We start from the raw sequence: 22,365 nt of genomic DNA, 5'->3' as shown, positions 1-22,365 counted from the left end.
TTACCTTTCCTTCTCCTTTAAGTTTTGCTCCATGAATAAAACAATGCAGAAGTTCTAAGCAAAGTCCATAAATCCCAAGGCTGCTGCTGTATTGAGAAGAGCAGGACACCGGCTATTATGGCTGATTTAGGAAACTCTATAACTGTGCTGCTAAAATAAGTCAATGGCTGCAGCTGCTCATAGATTGCAGTTCAGGGAAAAATATATATAAAGGAACATTGCTAGGGATATAGACTCTTGCTGCTCCGTTACTGGATGTCTCCCCATCAGCTGCGTTATGTCTTTGCTCAGTTCAGGGGATCAATGGAGGTTCTGTTTCCTGCCAGACTCAAGGTTCTGCTACTGGTTCTGATGTTCCAGGTACTCCCTTCTGCAGCTGAAATGCCCAGTCCCAGCTCTGGGTGCCGGCTGAGCAGTAACATCAGGATGAACTACTTTAGTGATGGGGACTTGATCATTGGGGGAATTCTCCAGATACATGATGTGCTTGGCAATCTTACTATTCAAGGAAGAGATCACTTATATTGTATATCGTAAGGACAAGTTACTTTTGTTTTCTAATGTCTACAGGATATACAGTGTCATGGTACTGAATAACAAGCCATAGCATGTAGTAATGGGGGCAAATACAGTAAATGTAGAAAAGAAAGAATTCACTACAGTCTCACAAACCCTGTATAAGGTCTCACCTTCCCCCTCGGTGCCATTTGCCATTATACATTACTGAGTGACATGGGCTGCCTGGGTCACTATGGGTTATAGGGAGAGTGGGACAGAAAGAAACAAAGTAATACTCTTTATATATTCACTTTATATCAATGAAATTCATGTTTTCATCCATAAAACAGTAGGGCTCATTTATTATTATATCAGCACAGACACTTGGTGTATTAATGGGAGAAAACTGCACTGGAACCTCCCCACTCATTACAAGTGTAACATGTACATGACTCCTGCCTTGTGCAGTCGGTAAGTACTGGGCCTGTGGGTGCGAGGGGCAGGGAGAGCCCTGTATGAATAGGGTGCTAGTAAGGTGGGTGCAGTCGGTAAGTACTGGGCCTGTGGGTGCAATGGGCAGGGAGAGCCCTGTATGAATAGGGTGCTGGTAAGGTGGGTGCAGTCGGTAAGTACCGGGCCTGTGGGTGCGAGGGGCAGGGAGAGCCCTGTATGAATAGGGTGCTAGTAAGGTGGGTGCAGTCAGTAAGTACTGGGCCTGTGGGTGCGAGGGGGAGGGAGAGCCCTGTATGAATAGGGTGCTAGTAAGGTGGGTGCAGTCAGTAAGTACTGGGCCTGTGGGTGTGAGGGGGAGGGAGAGCCCTGTATGAATATGGTGCTAGTAAGGTGGGTGCAGTCGGTAAGTACTGGGCCTGTGGGTGCAATGGGCAGGGAGAGCCCTGTATGAATAGGGTGCTAGTAAGGTGGGTGCAGTCAGTAAGTACTGGGCCTGTGGGTGCGAGGGGCAGGGAGAGCCCTGTATGAATAGGGTGCTAGTAAGGTGGGTGCAGTCAGTAAGTACTGGGCCTGTGAGTGCGAGGGGCAGGGAGAGCCCTGTATGAATAGGGTGCTAGTAAGGTGGGTGCAGTCAGTAAGTACTGGGCCTGTGGGTGCGAGGGGCAGGGAGAGCCCTGTATGAATCGGGTACTAGTAAGGTGGGTGCAGTCAGTAAGTACTGGGCCTGTGGGTGCGAGGGGCAGGGAGAGCCCTGTATGAATAGGGTGCTAGTAAGGTGGGTGCAGTCAGTAAGTACTGGGCCTGTGGGTGCGAGGGGCAGGGAGAGCCCTGTATGAATAGGGTGCTGTTAAGGTGGGTGCAGTCGGTAAGTACTGGGCCTGTGGGTGCGAGGGGCAGGGAGAGCCCTGTATGAATCGGGTACTAGTAAGGTGGGTGCAGTAGGTAAGTACTGGGCCTGTGGGTGCTAGTAAGGAGGTATATGTGGGTGCTCATGGGCCTTACATAGGATGCAACTGCTTAACAGTAAGGAACAGTAACACCAAAAAATGAATGTGTTTTAATGTAATTAAAATAAAATGTACTGTTGTCCGACACTGGCAAAACTGTTGTGTTTGCTTCAGGAACACAGCTGTAGTTTATATAAATTAGCTGTTTTTCAGCCATGGGGGCAGCCATTCAAGCAGGGGGGGAAAAAAGGAGAAACGGCACAGGTTACATAGCAGATAACAAATAAAACACCATTGTATTCTACAGAGTTTATCTGTTATCTGCTATATAACCTGTTATCCCTTTGAATGGCTGCCCCCATGGTTACAAAGCAGGGTATTTATATTAACAATAGCAGTCTTTCCGAAGCAAACAAATACACTGCAGTACATTACAGTTTAATTACTATGATACATTTTTTAATTTTTTTTTGGTGTTACTGTTCCTTTAAGTAGCGTTCACTGTTGGGAGCAAATCTTTGTGCATGGCTCTGACAATACAAGGATTTATGACTGACAGCGTTCAGGTACAGAAAGCAAGGAGCATTGTGGGAAATCAAGCCTTGATTTTGAAGTTTTGCACCATTTAGGAAATGGGCCCTACAGACTTTTGGAATAGATATTTATCATTTAAATATAGACTTGTGACTATGACTAGCAGTTGCCAAACAGCTTGCCTGGGCTAAAGCATTCTCTGTAGTTTCATGTTGGAAATTCCAGTGTTCACACTGTGGGTGGGGTCAATGGGTACCATAGATTTATGGCTTAAGAATCACACACTAATCTAATGCTGCCTGTTTAGAGTCATACAATCCCTACGGTATACATTACTCACAACTTGCACCACGTTCACAAAAAATACACACACGCTAAGGTGGAATCTCAGTGGGTACATCTTGGTACATAGGTGCAATGACAAAGGAAGTACAGATGCAACCAGCAAATTTTCACATTTTGTCTCACCACGTCCAGACACCATTTGCTGAGTGTTAAATCCTGCCTCTAGATGGTGCTAGAGTGCTAAGTAAAACAAAACAGAAAACCCCATAGACCCTGTCACCTGGTGGGGATTTTTTAATTTTAATTGGAAGAGACATAAAACAATAACATGGTAAAGGGACTTGGCTCCATCTGTATATGGAAAAATGCTGCATTTGATATAAAACATGGCAATTTGTGCCTGAAATTTGACTTTACACACTGCACTACATTTGGAAATTATATTACAGGTATGGGATCCCTTATCTGGAAACTCGTTATCCAGAAAGCTCCGAATTACGGAATGCCCGTCTCCCATAGACTACATTTTAATCAAATAATTCATAATTTTAAAACTGATTTCCCTTTTCTCTGTAATAATAAAACAGTACATTGTACTTGATCCCAACTAAGATATAATTACCCCTTATTGGGGGCAGAACAGCCCTATTGGGTTTATTTCATGGTTAAATGATTCCCTTTTCTCTGTAATAATAAAACAGTACCTGTACTTGATCCCAACTAAGATATAATTACCCCTTATTGGGGCAGAACAGCCCTATTGGGTTTATTTAATGGTTAAATGATTCCCTTTTCTCTGTAATAATAAAACAGTACCTTGTAATTGATCCCAACTAAGATATAAATACCCCTTATTGGGGCAGAACAGCCCTATTGGGTTTATTTAATGGTTAAATGATTCCCTTTTCTCTGTAATAATAAAACAGTACCTTGTAATTGATCCCAACTAAGATATAAATACCCCTTATTGGGGCAGAACAGCCCTATTGGGTTTATTTAATGGTTAAATGATTCGCTTTTCTCTGTAATAATAAAACAGTACCTGTAATTGATCCCAACTAAGATACAAATAATCCTTATTGGATGCAAAACAATCCTATTGGATTTAATTGCTGTTTTATTGATTCTTTAGTAGACTTAAGGTATGGAGATCCAAATTATGGAAATACCCCTTATCCGGAATACCCTTGGTCCCGAGCATTCTGGATAACAGGTCCTATACCTGTATATTACTTTAAATGTCCTGATTTGGTTTGAGTATAACTTACAGTTTGGGTAAAAGAGGGCACATTGCAATATATTTCATATATTTAACTGGATGTGGGCATTGTTTTGCATTCGTATTTGCACATATAAAATTGCTTTCACCTGAAGCTCAGCGTGAATCTTGCACAGAACCTTGGAAAGGAGACAGATGTGTTAAGGTCAAGGTGATACAATCTCAGGATCAGCACAAACTTTATTAGATGATTCTAACAGAAGCTATTACTTCTGAACACACTCTATGCAGCTACCCACAAGTCTCTGTTAGCTATCTTGTACCCAGGTCTAAAAGGAGTGAGACCTCTAGTGGCTAAATCTAACACATATTGCTACAAGATGCACTGTACATACTGTACATTCCAAATACCCCCCATTATCTCTGTATTTAACTTCAGTAATAGATTTTAATGTTTAAACCTGTCTCCCTACATAACAGAATCTCATTCAGACACTATCGCCACCTACTGGTTCTTATTTATACAATTGGGGAGATCAATAAGGACCCGGAGATACTGCCTAATGTGACTTTGGGCTATCGGATCTATGACTCCTGTGCCTCGGGAATAATGTCTTTTGCAAGCGCTCTCAGCATCCTGTCTGGAACAGAACAACCAATCCCAAATTACAGCTGCTGGAATAACAGGAAGGTTGTGGGGTTCATAGGAGACTTGTCTTCTGTTTCATCTCTGTCCATCGCGCGGCTCGCAGGGATCTACAGGTACCCTCAGGTCTGTGCTGAAATAACATATTCCATAGACTGCTAGTAAATTCAAATAATTATTAATTTCTTTTCCTCATTTTTTGTGTGTGATGGAGTGGGTGAGACTGGGTCTAATTGGACCCACCAGAGAACAGGACACCCAGGGTTCATACAGCAAATAAATAAAAATAGCATTAAATGTTATATGTGTTATGTAGTAAATATCCTTACCTGGGGCCCACTAGGAATTCCCTTGGAATTGACCCAGTTCAGGCTCATAGCACTAAATGTATGGGCCATTTAGTCATACTTATATTAGTAAAACCATAATAGTTTGCCTGTGTGGTTGCTGAGACTAGATCCTCAGCTCACAGTGTAATGCCCCCCCCCCCAAACTAACATTATTCCATTGTGAATTGATGGATTCCAGGACATAATGTTTCTCTGCTTTGCCTCCTGGGTTTCACAGATTCTCTGTAAAGCATAGGGGCTTCAAGTCCCAGAATCCATTACTTAACAATGAAGTAAGGTGTTTGTGTTACATTGTAATCCAAAGGGGGGGTGGGGGTGGGAAATAGTTCTTATGAGTATAATGGTTTCTTTTCAATCTGTGGAATGAGTTATGTCTGTGAATAAAAAAATATGAAAGTGACCTAAAACATCATCTGATGTTCAAGAAGATGAAGTCCTAAAAGTAGATGAAGACCTAATTAAACAAATAAAACAAATGGATTATATTTGGTCATGTATTTATTGAAAAAAAAATGATCCAATAACATATCTGTGTGTGTCAAAAATAAGTGAATCCTGAGAGACCCTGTTTTATATAAACAGGGGGTTCAGCAAAGCCTGATAACACATTTGGGGATGTGCATCATGGCCTGAATAGAGGTGATGTCTGAGGACCTCAAAAAACAAGTTGTTGATACCCATAAAGCTGGAAAAGGTTATAAGACTATCTAAAAAGACTCCACCAATCAACATATTGTGTACAAATGGAGGATATTCAAGACCTTTGTTATCCTAACCAGAAGTGGTCGACCATAGTGATGAGCAAATCTGTCCGTTTAATTTTACTGGAAAATTCGCAAATCTTTTGAAAGATTTGTGAACCAGCAAAATTCCCAGCGAAGCCATGCCTGGTGAAAAATTTCACCCTTCACTAGACGACCATCAAAGATAACTCCAACTGTAAGGTGGCGTCAAATAGTCTTAGAGGTTACAAAGGAACTGAAGGCCTGTTTCATACTGGTGAATGTTGATGTTCATGAGTCCCACCATAAGAAGAACACTGAACAGCAAAGTAGTATATGGCAGGGTAGCAAGGAGAAAGCCTCTGCTCTCCCCCAAATATATTGCTGACTGTCTAAAGTTTGCTAAAGATCATGTGAACAACCCAGAAGTATACTTGAAGAATGTTTTGTGGATGAATTAAACCAAAATAGAACTTTTTAGCTTAACTCTTTTCCTGCCAAGCACGTATGTCATACGTGCATCTCAGGAAAGACTTTGGGTGCCAAGCATGTGTGACATACGTGCTTTACAAATTAAGCATCTCTCTCTGCACTGAGCCAAGGGGGCTGGCAAGTCAGTCCTGTGACTCAGTTGTCACAGAACTGACTTTTAACAGCAGAAACGATGGCAGATCGCATCGTGTCTGCTGTTAAGAGCTTCTTTCCTGATCCTGATCCAGCCCACACACTTCCTGCTGCAGAGCCTGAGATCGACCATGGGACACTGTTTACAGCCAAGGACCCTCCAGCTAACAAAAAAGTAAGTAACCTTCTTTTACCTATATACACACACATTTACACACATTTACATGCATACATACATGCATTTACACACACACACACAACTCCTTTCCTTTTACCAAATGTAGCTTTTGTTCTGCTTTTCTGCCTTGTGTTGTTTTATTTTGCTTTTCTACATATTTACACACTTACACACACATAAACACACTTTTACATTCATTTTAGATGTGTACACACAAGTATACACAATCAGACACACATATACTTATTTTTTTTTACTTATTTTATCATTTTGTCTTTTTTTTCCTAAAAACTATTTCACAGTGTGATAATTGGATAAAGTATTCTGACCACTAACCACGCTGTAAAATAATTAATTTTGTTATTCCATTGACTTGCCTAACTTTATTTTATTTTTGTGATTTTATTGCAGTTTTAGACTTGCATTGTTGTTTCTTGCATGTCTTTTAGCGTAGCTTTGCCGTTTGGTAGTTTGGTGTAAAAAGATGTCCTTAACCATGTTTGATTTGTCAGAATGTGTACTTTCCAAAAATATATGGTTTCCTGGGGGTCTCTTTATAGTTAGGGGGTGTTACAGCACATAATATGCAATCAGGGGCTTTGTTTCCAGACGCTGAGTTGGCAGGTGAAATTCATCTGCTTTTATTTGGGGTCTGTACATAATACTGTACACAGACTTTGGTATATCTATGCATATTGGGTATCAAACTGTTCAGTAGACCTCTGGAATTCATATTTGGGGAGATTTTCCATTGAATGTAAAAAAAATCGTGTGGACTAAAAACGCCAAATTGCAACATTTTAAGGTGATTTTTAGATATGTCATCAAAACTGCAAAGTTTAGGAAAGCTTTATTGCTTGGAAGTTTGGTGTAGAAAGATGTCCTTACCCATGTTTGATTTGTCAGAATGTGTACTTTTCAAAAATATATGGTTTCCTGGGGGTCTCTGTACAGTTAGGGGGTGTCACAGCACATAATATGCAGCCAGGGGCTCTGTTTGCAGAAGCTGAGTTGGCAGGTGAAAAAAATCATATGCACTACTTGTATTTGGGGTCAGTACATAACCACAGACTTTGGTATATCTATGCATATTGGGCATCAAATTGTTCAGTAGGCCTCTGGTGTTGATATTAAGGAAGATTTGACATTGTATATAAAAAATTGTGAGATAAAAATGGCAAATTGAAATATTTTTAAGTGACTTTCAGAAATGACAAAAAATTCTACCTTTAGGAAAGCTTTGCAGATTGGTACTTTGGCGTAGAAAGGCGCCTTTACCCATGTTGGATTTGTCTGAATGTTTAGTGACAAAAAAATATGTTTTTCAGGGGTCACCCTATATTTTTTCCTTTTTACCACACACAAAACTGCTTGTGTGTTTATGAATTAGGTAAATGTAAGCCATGACAATAGTGTGCACAAGGTATATTTTGGGGTCTCTAAGTGCCATGTGCTTTGATAAACCTATGTACAGTGGCATCAAACTGTTCAGTAGATCTCTGGTGTTCATATTTAGGGTGTTTATATGGTTACCTAATGACCTGTGAGAGAAAAGATGGTGCAGAGTGGAAGTTTTCAGCTGATTTTCAGAAGTTTCGTCAAAATCGCCAATTTTAGGAAAGCAGCTTGGTACTTTGGAGTAGAAAGACATGGGTGCCCATTTTAGATTCAGAGGAATGTGTACGTTCCATAAATATATTGTTTTATTGGGTGAATGTATTTTTTGATAGCTTTACTCCACTTAAAATGCAGTAAATATGTTGATTTTGCTTCACCTTGGGGCCCCTACATGCTACATACTTAGGTAAACCTATACATATTGGGCATCAAACTGTTCAGTGGACCCCTGGGGTACATAATTAGGATGTTTTATCTTGGTACCTAATAGTATGTGGGATAAAAGATGGGATAAAAGTTTTGAGGGGATTTTCGGAAATCTCCTCAAAATCACCAATTTTAGAAAAGCTTTGCAGCTTGGTACTTAGAAAGACATGGGTACCCATTTTAGATTCAAAGGAATACCTGTATGTACTTTTCAACAATAAATAGTTTTCTGGGGTGGGTGTACTTTTATATATCTTTACCCCATAAAATGCAGTAAATGTTCTGATTTAGCAGTAACTAAAATGACAAAAATGATAGATCATATGGGGGTATGTTCCCATTGGGGCCCCTACATACCACATACTTAAACCTATACATATTGGGCATCAAACTGTTCACTGGACCCCTGGGGTACATAATTAGGATCTTTTATCTTGATACCTAATAGTATGTGGGAGGTAGGATGCTGCAAAGTAAAAGCTTTGAGGTGATTTTCAGAAATGTCATAAAAAATTTTTAGAAAGCTTTGTAGCTTGATACTTTGGAGTAGAAAGACACTGGTACACATTTTAGATTCAGGGAAATTTGTACTTCTCAAAAATATATGATTGAGTGATTGTACTTTTATATATCTTTACCCCCATAAAATGCAGTAAATGTTCTGATTTTGCAGTAAATAAAATTACAGAAATGATGGGGTATTGTCACCTTGGGGCACATGTGTACATACCACATACTTAAGTAAACCTATGCACATTGGGTATAAAACTGTTTAATGGACCCCTGGCGTTCATATTTATGATATTTTATCTTGGTACCTAATGATATGTGGGAGATAAGAAGATATAAAACGGGTACATTTAGGAAAGCATTGCAACTAATTTGGAGTAGAAAGACAGTTTTACCTATTCTGGATTCATCAGAATCTGTTCTTTCCAAAAATGTATAGTTTTCTAGAGTGAACCTACCCTAAGTGGAATTTTTGGCCTTGAAATCTAAAGTATGCAGCTTTCTGGAGCAGTGCTGTGGAAAGTTAGTAGTGTACTGCTTGGAGTTTGTGACCTATACAAGTGAGAAATCTCCATAAAGCTATACATATTTGGTATTGGTGCATTCAAGAGACATTGAACTTTCCAAGTATCAGTTGTATTTTTGTGCATAAAATAATTCATGTTTCTGATATATGTGTTTATATTATGGAAGATATTATTTTTCTTTATTTTGTAGACATTTAGAAGCCTATATCTTGTTACAGAAGTGGAATTACATAAAAATTCTAGCATATTTTGAAAGCTTAGGCTGTCCTGAAAAAAATTATATATTATTTTTCCAGGTAAACTAAAAGTCCCCTCTAGGAAAGGCCCCTAAATTGAAAGAGCGCAAAATGTTCAAAAACTGTCTGGTACAAATTCTGCTTTGACCAAATTGGCTGGCAGAAAAAGGGTTAAATAAAGAGCATTACATTTGGAGAAAGATAAACTCTGTATTTCAGCATAATAACCTTATCCCTGTATCTGGGAAACTTGGTGGTGCGAATGTTCTGGCTTGGGTCTTTTTCTACATCTAGGCCTGGACAGCTTTCTATCATTGATGGAACAAGGAAATCTGAACAATACAAGGAAATTCTAAAGAAAAATATCATGACTTCTGTCCATGAACTGAATCCTAAAAACACCCAAGTTGTTCTACTGAAGAATGGTTAAAGAAGAATAAAGTGAATGTTCTGGAATGTTGTGGAAAGACCTAAAGGGAGCGGTTCATGTGAGGAAACCCACCAACATCCAAGAGCTGAAGCTGTTCTGTATGGGGGAATGGGCTCAAATGTGAATGTGCAGGACTGATCAACAGTTACCACAAACGTCTAGTTTGCAGTTTTTGCTACACAAGGGGGTCATACCAAATACTGAGAGCAAGATTCACTTTTGACACACAGATATGTTATTGGATTTTTTTTTTAATTTAACTTTTTTATTGAGATGTTACATAACATATTCAATGATCAAGTTATGTATGATTACATCAATAAATTATACAGTTATTAATCAAGTATAATTTTTACGAGTCATTCTTTAGGGGAGGGGAAAAGGGCTGGGGTGGGGAGGGGAAAAGGGCTGGGGTGGGGAGGGGAGCTTGGGGAGGTTGGGGGGGTGGGAGGGAGGGTGTGCAAGTCAGGGTCATGTTTTCTTGTCCTGACTTGGCGGAAGGCAGAAAATGAAATTCAAAAAATGGATGAAAAAGAGAATTAGGGGCCGATTCATTAAAACACGAGTTCGAGTCCTGAATGGGAAAAATTCAGAATGGAAACGATAATTTCTGAAGATCGCAAATGTCACGAATAAGTTTATGAAAAAATCGTATTAGTCATTATAATATCATATTGGCGATCCGAAAGTCACGAAATTTTGTATCCGAACGATCTTAAAATGCAGGAAAACCTTTCCGACTTTGAACCTGATTTTGGAAACCTCCCATAGGGCTCAATGGCACTCTGCAGCTCCAACCCGGCCCAAGGAAAGCCTCCCATAGGGCTCAATGGCACTCTGCAGCTCCAACCCGGCCCAAGGAAAGTCTCCCATAGGGCTCAATGGTACTCTGCAGCTCCAACCCGGACCAAGGAAAGTCTCCCATAGGGCTCAATGGCACTCTGCAGCTCCAACCCGGCCCAAGGAAAGTCTCCCATAGGGCTCAATGGCACTCTGCAGCTCCAACCAAGCCCAAGGAAAGTCTCCCATAGGGCTCAATGGCACTCTGCAGCTCCAACCCGGCCCAAGGAAAGTCTCCCATAGGGCTCAATGGCACTCTGCAGCTCCAACCCAGCCCAAGGAAAGTCTCCCATAGGGCTCAATGGCACTCTGCAGCTCCAACCTGGCCCAAGGAAAGTCTCCCATAGGGCTCAATGGCACTCTGCAGCTCCAACCTGGCCTAAGGAAAGTCTCCCATAGGGCTCAATGGCACTCTGCAGCTCCAACCTGGCCCAAGGAAAGTCTCCCATAGGGCTCAATGGCACTCTGCAGCTCCAACCCGGCCCAAGGAAAGTCTCCCATAGGGCTCAATGGCACTCTGCAGCTCCAACCCGGCCCAAGGAAAGTCTCCCATAGGGCTCAATGGCACTCTGCAGCTCCAACCCGGCCCAAGGAAAGCCTTCCATAGGGCTCAATGGCACTCTGCAGCTCCAACCCGGCCCAAGGAAAGTCTCCCATAGGGCTCAATGGCACTCTGCAGCTCCAACCCGGCCCAAGGAAAGTCTCCCATAGGACTCAATGGCACTCTGCAGCTCCAACCCGGCCCAAGGAAAGTCTCCCATAGGGCTCAATGGCACTCTGCAGCTCCAACCCGGCCCAAGGAAAGTCTCCCATAGGGCTCAATGGCACTCTGCAGCTCCAACCCGGCCCAAGGAAAGCCTCCCATAGGGCTCAATGGCACTCTGCAGCTCCAACCCGGCCCAAGGAAAGTCTCCCATAGGGCTCAATGGCACTCTGCAGCTCCAACCCGGCCCAAGGAAAGTCTCCCATAGGACTCAATGGCACTCTGCAGCTCCAACCCGGCCCAAGGAAAGTCTCCCGTAGGGCTCGATGGCACTCTGCAGCTCCAACCTGGCCCAAGGAAAGTCACGATACCGAAGCTTGAATGAATCTGAAACTTTCCTACTTGTTGCGACAATACGATTTTGTTGCATTATTTTTAATGCACAGTAAGAAAAAATGGCAAAAATACGCAAGGTACGAAAAAGTCGTGGAAAACGCGAACGGTCCAATTGAACGAATGTTTGGACCGTTTGTGGATTGATAAATCTCCCCCTTAGTGTCATAATTGGTTAAACTGAAAGCAAACCAAACCGGGTGGGGTGCCTCTCCACTCCTCTCTGGGATCTGGGTTCGACCTATGAATTTTCATTTTTGTTTCAATCCTGACTCATCCCAAGGTCCCGTGAGCTGTGTGCCACTTGTTCCCCTCTTTTAAACCATTCATTTTTCCCAAGCTTTTTGGTTCGGTAACATAGGTGGGAGGTTGGTTTGAGATAGGATATTGTAAAGTTTTGACAGCACCCCTTTAGAATATGAGTATTTGGTACATATAGTTTCTAAATATGTAGACTGGTGTGTCTGCATCTTCAAATTTAGATTTCCAATAGTGTTGTACCTGCATATATCTAAAAAGTTCTCCAGGTGGGGGAGAGTACAGTTGTTGAAATACATGTCTTACTACAGTAAGACCTTTAGTCTCCCACCACATGAAAGACCACTGATCTAATCCTAGGGGGAATTCCAGATTTCCCAATATCGGAACTGCTGGATAGTGGGGAGAAATTTGTTTCGCTTTGTATTTTATCTTGTCCCATGTAGTTAAGGTTTGTTCCAGCATGGGGGTTAAACCATCTGGTCTATGTACATGGTGTAACCATGGATCTTGATTTTTGTATATCTCAGTGGATTTTATTTTAGAATAATAAAGGATTCTTTTGATTTTTTGAGCAAGCCCTGTGAGATCTTTCTATAGAGTTTTATTTTTAACCCTTTTAACGCCGTACGTCGTTTGGCAGATAAAGATACTCTCTGCAGAAGCGGCATGTGCTGCTTCCACAGAGAGCTTTTAACCATGACAGCCCCCTGGGCAACAAGCCAAGGGGGCTGTCATGTCGGCCCTGCGACGCGATTGTCAACGGGCCCCCCCAAGCAGCAGACGTGCGTGCATCATGTCTGCTGTTTGTTACCTCTTCCTGCTTCCTCTCCTGCGCCGGCCCAAGCGAGTTCATACGAGATGAGGACAGGACTGCAGGAGCAGACAAACTTGAAGACAGGAAAGGGTGATTGTTTTTTGCATTTATACACACTTACACACACTTACAGCACACAATTTTGCAGGTTTTTTTTGCACACTTATATACACCTATATACACTCATATACACACTTACACACTGTCACACAACTTTTACACATGTACACACGTGTATACACAAACACTTTTTTTTAAATGTATTTATTTATTTTTTTACCACTTTGTTTTTAGTTTCTTTTCCTTAAAAACTGTTTATTTTGACAGCGTGAATATTGGATAAGATATTCTGACCACTAATTACGCTGGTGTGTGACTTATTTTGTTGTTTCACTAATTTGCACAATTTTTGTGGTTTTATTGCATTTTTATCCCTGTATTAGTATTCCTGATCTGTGTTTAGCATAGCTTTGCCATATTTTACTTTGGTGTAGAAAAATAACTTTACCAGAATGTGGACTTTCTAAAAATATATGGTTTTGTGGGGGTCTCTGTATAGTTAGGGGGGTTACAGCACATAATACGCTGACAGGGGGCTCGGTGTGCAAAAGCTAAGTTGGCAGGCAAGAAATCCATATGCGCTATTTTCATTTTGGGGTCAGTACATACCACAGACTTTGGTATATCTATACATATTGGGCATCAAACTATTCAGTAGGCCTCTGGTGTTCCTATTTGGGGTGATTTGCCTTTGTACGCAAGATATTGTGTGAGATAAATGTGGCAAACTGCAACATTTTTAGGCGATTTATAGATTCGAGGGAATGTGTACTTTCCAAAAATATATGGCTTTCTGGGGTGAGCATACTTTTTTGTAGCATTAACCCACATAACGTAAATGTGTTGTTTTTCTGAAATTACACATCATATGGGGGTATGTTCCCATTGGGGCCCCTACATGCCACATACTTAGGTAAACCTATACATATTGGGGATCAAACTGTTCAGCGGACCCCTGGCATTCAAATTCAGGGTATTTTATCTTGGTACCTAATGCTATGTGGGAGATAAGATGCTGCAAAGTGGAAGTTTTGAGGAGATTTTTGAAGATGTCATCAAAAAAAGCTTGGTACTTTGGAGTAGAAAAATATGAGTACCAATTTTGAATTCAGGGGAATGTGTACTTTCCAAAAATATATGACTTTCTGGGGTGAGCGTACTTTTTACTAGCTTTATCCCACATATAATGATGTAAATGTGTTGATTTTGCTGGAGCTGAAATGACAGAAATGATAGTTCATATGGGGGTATGTTCCCATTGGGGCCCCTACATGCCACATACTTAGGTAAACCTATACATATTGGGCATCAAACTGTTCAGGGGACCCCTGGCATTCATATTTAGGGTCTTTTATCTGGTTACTTTATGACCTGTAGGAGATAAGATACTATAGACTGGAAGTTTTGAAGCGATTTTTTAAAAACTACAAATTTTGATAAAAACCTATCACTTTAGGAAAGCATTACGACTTGATAGTTTGGAGCAGACAGACAGTTGTGCCTATTCTGTATTCCCCAGAATCTGTTCTTTCCAGAAATGTATAATTTTCTGGGATAAACGTTCTGTTAGTGGAAGTTTTGGCCTTGAAATCTAAAGTATGCAGCTTTCTGGAGCAGTGCTTTGGGAATTTGACCTATACAAGTGAGAAATCTCCATAAAACTATATATATTTGGTATTGGCACATTCAGGGACTTTTCAAATCAGTTGTATTTTTGTGCATAAAATAATTTTTGTTTTTGGTATGTGTGTTTATATTATGGAAAATGTGATTTTAAATTTTTTTTAGACATTTAGAAGCCTATATCTTGTTACAGAATTGGAATTACACCAAAATTTTACTTTTGAAAGCTTAGGTTGTCCTGAAAAAACAATATATTGTTTTCCTTGGTAAACTAAATGTCCCCCAGAGGAAAGGCCCCTTAAGTGAAACAGAGCAAAATGTTCAAAAACTGTCTGGCAGTACAAGTTCCACTTTGGTCCAAAATGGCTGGCAGTGAAATTGTTAAATATAAAGCTGCTCCCATTGATGTAAACTGTATTACATCAGAGGAACCTGCTACCAAAAAAATATACCTGGGTACTCGCTTATCTTCACACCAATATACAGTATTACCCAAAATCATGATAAATGATTGGACATCTACTACCAAGTCTTATACCTTTTTCATGAATACACTATTATACTGTAGCATTGGTAATTATAGTGCAACAGCATTTATTGCATTTGCTGATTACTTTTTATCCCTTCTGTTTAAAGAAAATGTAAACTTCTTTTATAATAAATTTTTTTATACTCATGCACTTTACTGTACTTACTAAAGGGTAAGTTTTAATATTTGCACCATAATTATGACAGTAAATTGTTGGGGGTGATCCATTAACTCATTTATTCATCATCCAATCTATTTTTCCTGTATTTTTCTTGTATCTACAGATCAGTTACGGCTCTGCTGATCCCATATTTAATAACAAACTAGAGTTTCCATCTTTCTACCGAATGGGCCCCAATGAGTTATCTGAAATTGATGCTATAATGAGCCTGATTAGGCATTTTGGCTGGAAATGGGTTGGGCTTATTGTATCGGATGATGACACTGGGCACAGGGCCAATAAGAGGCTGCAAGAAGCAATGAGCAAATATGGCTTCTGTTTGGCCTTCCTCATTATACTCAAAGAAATGTCTGAAGTTCATCAGGCATATCCCACGGAAATTAGAGAAACAATCTACAGAAGCACGGCTAGGGTGGTCATTCTTTTTCTCAGTTCACAAAGAATTAACTGTATTTCTCTTTTAATTCATCCTAATAAAATTCCTCCTAAAATATGGATTGGATCCTCATCTGCCTCCCGTATAGCTGAGCTGCAATATTTACCAGCATTAGTAACTTTCAATGGTACTTTGGTAATTTCCTTGCAACAAGGGGAGATTCCTGGTTTTAAGCAGTTTTTCTATTCCTTAAATCCATATACATATCAACGTGATGATTTATTCCCACAAATTTGGGAAATGTTATTTCATTGCACCTTTTCAGAGACAGACATCTCACTTAGAAAATGTACCGGGAATGAAACATTTGATGATACAGTTCTGGAATCCTACGGAACATTTAATTACAGAATAGCTTATGGGGTTTACACTGCAGTTTACACAATGGCTCACACTCTCCATGAACTGTACGGCACAATGACACGTTCCCCTAAATCAGCAGAGAGCCTACACATGTACTTTAAGCAATGGCAGGTACGTTCCTTTGTACAGTTATGGGAATTATACTGTGTGTTTATCGACAGAGAAATATGAAAGATCCTCCGCACTTACTTGTATTATAATGTAGGACAGTAACATGTTGTGCCCACAGCTACTAAAATGCCCTCCCCTTTAAACCAATCAGGGATTGTTTGTCCAAATATTACAATACAGTCAAGCTGGCCAAGTACATCACAGTTACCCCCGGTCTGGCCTGTACTACACTCACTCACCCCTGGTCTGGTCAGTCCTACACTCACTCACCCCTGGTCTGGTCAGTCCTACACTCACTCACCCCTGGTCTGGTCAGTCCTTCACTCACTCACCCCCAGTCTGGCCTGTCCTACACGCACTCACCCCAGTCTGACCTGTCCTACACTCACTCACCCCGGTCTGGCCTGTCCTACACTCACTCACCCCTGGTCTGGTCAGTCCTACACTCACTCACCCCCGGTCTGGCCTGTCCTACACGCACTCACCCCAGTCTGACCTGTCCTACACTCACTCACCCCGGTCTGGCCTGTCCTACACTCACTCACCCCCGGTCTGGCCTGTCCTACACTCACTCACCCCCGGTCTGGCCTGTCCTACATGCACTCACCCCTGGTCTGGCCTGTCCTACACGCACTCACCCCCGGTCTGGCCTGTCCTACACTCACTCACCCCCGGTCTGGCCCGTCCTACACTCACTCACCCCCGGTCTGGCCTGTCCTACACGCACTCACCCCCGGTCTGGCCCGTCCTACACTCACTCACCCCCGGTCTGGCCTGTCCTACACTCACTCACCCCCGGTCTGGCCTGTCCTACACTCACTCACCCCCAGTCTGGCCTGTCCTACACTCACTCACCCCCAGTCTGGCCTGTCCTACACGCACTCACCTCCGGTCTGGCCTGTCCTACACTCACTCACCCCCGGTCTGGCCTGTCCTACACTCACTCACCCCCAGTCTGGCCTGTCCTACACTCACTCACCCCCGGTCTGGCCAGTCCTACATTCACTTACCCCCGGTCTGGCCTGTCCTACACTCACTCACTCACCCCCGGTCTGGCCTGTCCTACACTCACTCACCCCCGGTCTGGCCTGTCCTACACTCACTCACCCCCGGTCTGGCCTGTCCTACACTCACTCACCCCCGGTCGGGCCTGTCCTACACTCACTCACCCCCGGTCTGGCCTGTCCTACACTCACTCACCCCCGGTCTGGCCTGTCCTACACTCACTTAGGGACCCACTCACAATAAACTGCATATTTAGAATATTGATGTGACAGTATAAGGTTGATTAGTAATTCATTCAGATAATTATTACATGGCAGCTCTGAAACCAATGCAGAACAAACAACACCTTTAGACAGGTTTAGTTCTCCTTTAAAAACTATATGTACCTTTAATCTTTTTAAGCTAAATGCATTGATGCCACATGTGAGATTCAGAACTTCTTCTGGGGACAAAATATACTTTAAAGACAATGGAGACCCACAAGCCCATTATGATATACTGAAATGGTACTTCTTAAAAACAGGAAACAAAAAAAGCATAAAGGTTGGAAGCTTTGATGGATCTGAATCTGATGGGAAACTATTTGTCAATGACAGCGCCAATCTCTGGGGCCCGTACTTTTCTGAGGTAACAGCACCGATACAATCTGTTTCCCTTGTGTTTAAGTATAAGGAACAGGATTTGAATGGAAACTTTTGTCAAAAAATTCACCAAAAAAATTTACAAGCCTATTATTTATTTATGTTTTTCCTTCCCTATTCTAGGGGCCATATTTGCTATATATGGTTTTTCAAGCTCTATATTCATGTCTCAGATTTAGGAGTACCCAAGCTAGATCTCCATTTTTGTAAGGTATCATGTTGTCACCATTCTTGATTTGCAGGCCATGTTGGGTGGCTCCCCATTAAAGAATAAGTAAACCTTTTTTTTCTATCAGTAAAATTACTCCAAACAGCCTCCAGAATTACCTACCTTTGCCCCAGCACTGAGAGTGACCTGGCTCTTCAGTTAGAAGTTGATCATTTCCTTTGCTTCCTTGTACAGAGTGAAGCCCCACCCCCACTTCCTGTTGAGGACTCTCATATAAAAAAAACCCTGCTAATGCACGGACTGGCTCCTGCTGCCTCCAGGCATGCCCAGAAGGATCTCCACTTTGACTACAGTAGTTGAAGTAATGAAAGACCTGAACAGGAAGGGGGGGCGGGGCTTCACTCTGTACAAGGAAGTAAAGGAAACAATCAACTTCTAATTGAGGAGCCAGGTCACTCTCAATGCTGGGACAAAGGTAGGTAATTCTGGAGGCTGTTTAAAGTAATTTTACTGATAGAAAATAAACCTCTACTTAATTTTTAAGTCTCTGCAGGTAGAGGTTTTCTCAGAACTGTTAGTTTCCATGGATGTCCTTCTCCAGGAGGCACTGATAGGCTGCTGAGGATAGGGGAGCAACTCATGGCTCCAACATTAGTGCAGGTAGGATTGCACCTGGTGTGCAAAGAGTAGGCACTTGTATATACAGAGATACCAAATGCAGGGACCTCAGTTGCAAAGGGGCAACGTTATTCATCTTCAATTCTAAAATCCCAGCCAGTAAGAATACCCCTATGTAGTTATAGATACTAATATATATTGTTGATGGGGAACAAAACTTACTAATTAAAGCTCTAAAGACGGTCCCATTTTGTGATCCAAATAATGCATTTATTAGAACAATTGCCTAATGCTCATTATTTTCATTATTCTGCTTTAAGTTAATGTTTCCATTCTGCCCCACAGTTTGCCCATTCTCGCTGTAGCGAGCCCTGTAAGCCTGGATTCAGGAAAGCTAAAGTAGAAGGGGCGCCAAGTTGCTGTTATACCTGTGTACTGTGTGCCGATGGGGAGATGTCTAACATAACAGGTACGTCTGGTCTCAAAGGCAAAGGGTCTTTAATAAATCTAGAAGCAGGGGGGATGGTAACAGCTGGGAAAAAAACAAAAGTGAGAGGTATTTAATTTAAACCGGAAAAAAAATAGTTTTTCAAATTGAATCAATAAACCACAATAATAAAAATGGAAGTTACTTTATATTGTTACCAGTAACCACAGACTTCCATCACATTCAAAGACTTACAAACTTCTCTCCAACAATGTGTTGACTCCTGTTGGGACCCTTAGTCTGTATGGGGTTATATAGAATATGAGATGTCTCAGTGTGGCAATTTCCGGAATACAGGCCTCAAGTAAATCTACTTATCTCCAACATACACACAACTGGAGACTGGGTAGATTGCTGCACTACATTTTGTCTTCGCTAAGACTGTGAGTTCCTCAGTCTGATGGCTGTTGTATATGTTTTGCAAAATTTTATCAATAAACCTATAACTTACAGAAAAAAAAATCAAATGTATTTGATTTTCTTTATTATAATTAATTTGGCAACTGGCTGATAACAATCCCAAATTGTACCCCAACATCTAATCTGACCATTTTGTTATTACAGATGCACAGAGTTGTATGAAATGCTCTAAATATGAAAAGTCAAATACTGGAAGAAACGGCTGCATCCTGAGGGATATAAATTACCTTTCCTATGAAGACCATTTGGGTTTTACACTATCCTCCATCTCTGTAATATTATCCGTCACTTGTGCTGTAATCCTGGGAATCTTTATAAAGTACCGCGAGACTCCTATAGTGAGAGCCAACAACCGATATCTCAGCTGTCTCCTCCTCATCTCTCTCATGTTGTGTTTCCTCTGCACTTTATTATTCATTGGGCGCCCAACTCAGATATGTTGTCTTTTTCAACAAGTAACATTTGGGGTTGTTTTTACCATTTCTGTTTCATCTTTGTTGGCTAAAACTCTCACAGTTATTATTGCCTTCAATGCCACAAAGCCTGGGAGCAAGCTGAAGAAGTATGTAGGAACCCAACTGGCCATCATATTAGTCATTGTATGTTCTTTAGTTGACATTGTAATTTCTGCTGTGTGGTTGGCCTCCAATCCCCCATTTCCAGAGGCCGATACTCTTTCTGACCCAGACTATATTATTCTGCTGTGCAATGAAGGATCTGTTACTTTCTTCTTCTGTATAATTGGATATATAGGAACCTTGGCCCTACTGAGTTTCACTGCTGCATTTCTAGCCAAGGATTTCCCTGACCGATTTAATGAAGCTAAAAACATCACTTTCAGTATGTTGGGGTTCTGTAGCGTGTGGGGGGCATTTGTCCCTGCATACCTGAGCAGTAAGGGCAGTAGAATGGTGGCAGTTGAGATATTTGCCATCTTATCCTCCAGTGCTGGGTTATTGGGCTGTATATTCATTCCCAAGTGCTATATCATATTTCTAAGGCCTGAACTGAACACAAAAGACCCCATTGTTAGAAAATTTAAGACTTAGGGGCACATTTACTAACCCACGAAAGGGCCGAATGCGTCCGATTGCGTTTTTTTCGTAATGATCGGTAATTTTGCGATTTTTTCGGCATCTTTACGATTTTTGTGTAAAAACGCGAGTTTTTCGGCGTCTTTACGAAAGTTCTGCAAAGTCGCTATTTTTTCGTAGCGTTAAAACTTGCGCGAATCGTCGTGCCTTTTAAGTTTTAATGCTACGAAAAAGGCGCGACTTTGCGTGCAAGTGTTAACGCTACGAAAAAATCGCGACTTTGTGCAACTTTCGTAAAGACGCCGAAAAACTCGCGTTTTTACGCAAGAATCGTAAAGACGCCGAAAAACTCGCGTTTTTACGCAAAAATCGTAAAGACGCCGAAAAAAAGCGCAAAAAATACGAAAAAGTCGCAAAATGTTCGTTTCCAATCGGAATTTTTCCAATTCGGATTCGAAATCATGTCTTAGTAAATCAGCCCCTAAGAATTGTTTAGGATCATGTGGGGGATGAAGAAGAGATATGTCTGTACAAAATGTTATTTTCAGCATTGCTTCTATCCTGTATCCTGTTCATGACTCTGGGCCCTCAATTTTACATCCTTCCTTGGTTAAATACTTACTGGGTTAATAATTAAATCAAGTTTAAGTTCTCTAAATAACCATCAATGGGTATGTGTGTATCCTTATCTCTCTCTCTATACACACACACACACACACACATACACACACATACAACATTTAAATGCAAATTGAATGCAAATTCTCACTACTTGGTGTCATCGTCAGTGCACCCACCATTGTTTTGTGTGCAGGTCCATTAGTGTATCATCCATGCAGATTTACTACAAGGTAAACTGTAAATATAAATATACAAAAATTTATACCAAAACATGAAGAAAAAAACTGCAAGCCAAACACCAAAGAACTATTAAACCCCAAAGTGCAAATACATTTAAGCTAAGGGAAAAAATATTATCCAAAAATAGTGCAAATAAACCCAAAGTACAGCCCTAGAGAACTAGAAAGAAAACAATGAAAAGAAATAGAATGTATGTTTTTTTCTCTCAGTTCTACTTGAAATCACAGTAAGGACTCAGGAGATTTCCAACCGGTTTTTCAAAAACAATTGCTGGTCAGTGGGAATATAAAGATTTTAATTTGCCAGGGTCATGGTACATCTAGTATAAGTAAATCTAGAGCAACTGGATTCGCTGAGTAATTCATTGACCACAATTGGTTGGCTGGGAGGTTTCTGACAGGATTTTTTCAAAAACAGTTGGTGGTTGGAAGATGTCTAACAGGTAAAAAAATTGGTGACCACAAAAAAATATAAAAAGGTTTCTCAAAAACAAAACAAAACATGTCTTCAGCTTATTGGACCTTTGTCCCAGAAAATAACATCATGGGGACAGGCATCCCAGGCCCAGACAGAGCTTTTAAGGGGGGCCCGGCCGCCAATGCTTTTTTAACTTTTTTTAAGGGGGCTATCAATTATTTTTTTATTTTTTTTAAACCTGATAAGGAAGTGGGGGGGGCTTCACTCTGCACAAGGAAGCAACGAAAAAGAATACCTTCTGACTGAGGAACCAGGTCAGAGAGAATGCTGGGACAAAGGTAGGTAATTCTGGAGGCTGTTTAGAGTAATTTTACTCATAGAAAAAAAAAGATTTACTTATTCTTTAAAATGAGAAT

General features: G+C 41.1%; 1 protein-coding gene across 1 annotated transcript; it reads left to right on the top strand.

Annotated features, from left to right (window-relative positions):
• The first annotated feature begins 6,318 nt into the window (after window positions 1-6,318).
• LOC116411019 (vomeronasal type-2 receptor 26-like) lies at window positions 6,319-20,686 on the top strand. The gene is made up of 4 exons (XM_031902784.1): window positions 6,319-6,453; window positions 17,705-17,929; window positions 19,076-19,199; window positions 19,782-20,686. The coding sequence occupies exons 1-4, from the start codon at window positions 6,319-6,321 to the stop codon at window positions 20,684-20,686; spliced, it is 1,389 nt and encodes a 462-aa protein (XP_031758644.1).
• Window positions 20,687-22,365: the final 1,679 nt, after the last annotated feature.

Source organism: Xenopus tropicalis, chromosome 5 (assembly GCF_000004195.4).
Source record: "Xenopus tropicalis strain Nigerian chromosome 5, UCB_Xtro_10.0, whole genome shotgun sequence".
NCBI classification, from domain to species: Eukaryota; Metazoa; Chordata; class Amphibia; order Anura; family Pipidae; genus Xenopus; species Xenopus tropicalis.
Note: the sequence above shows the minus strand (reverse complement) of the source record. Positions and strands in the feature narration are given on the sequence as shown.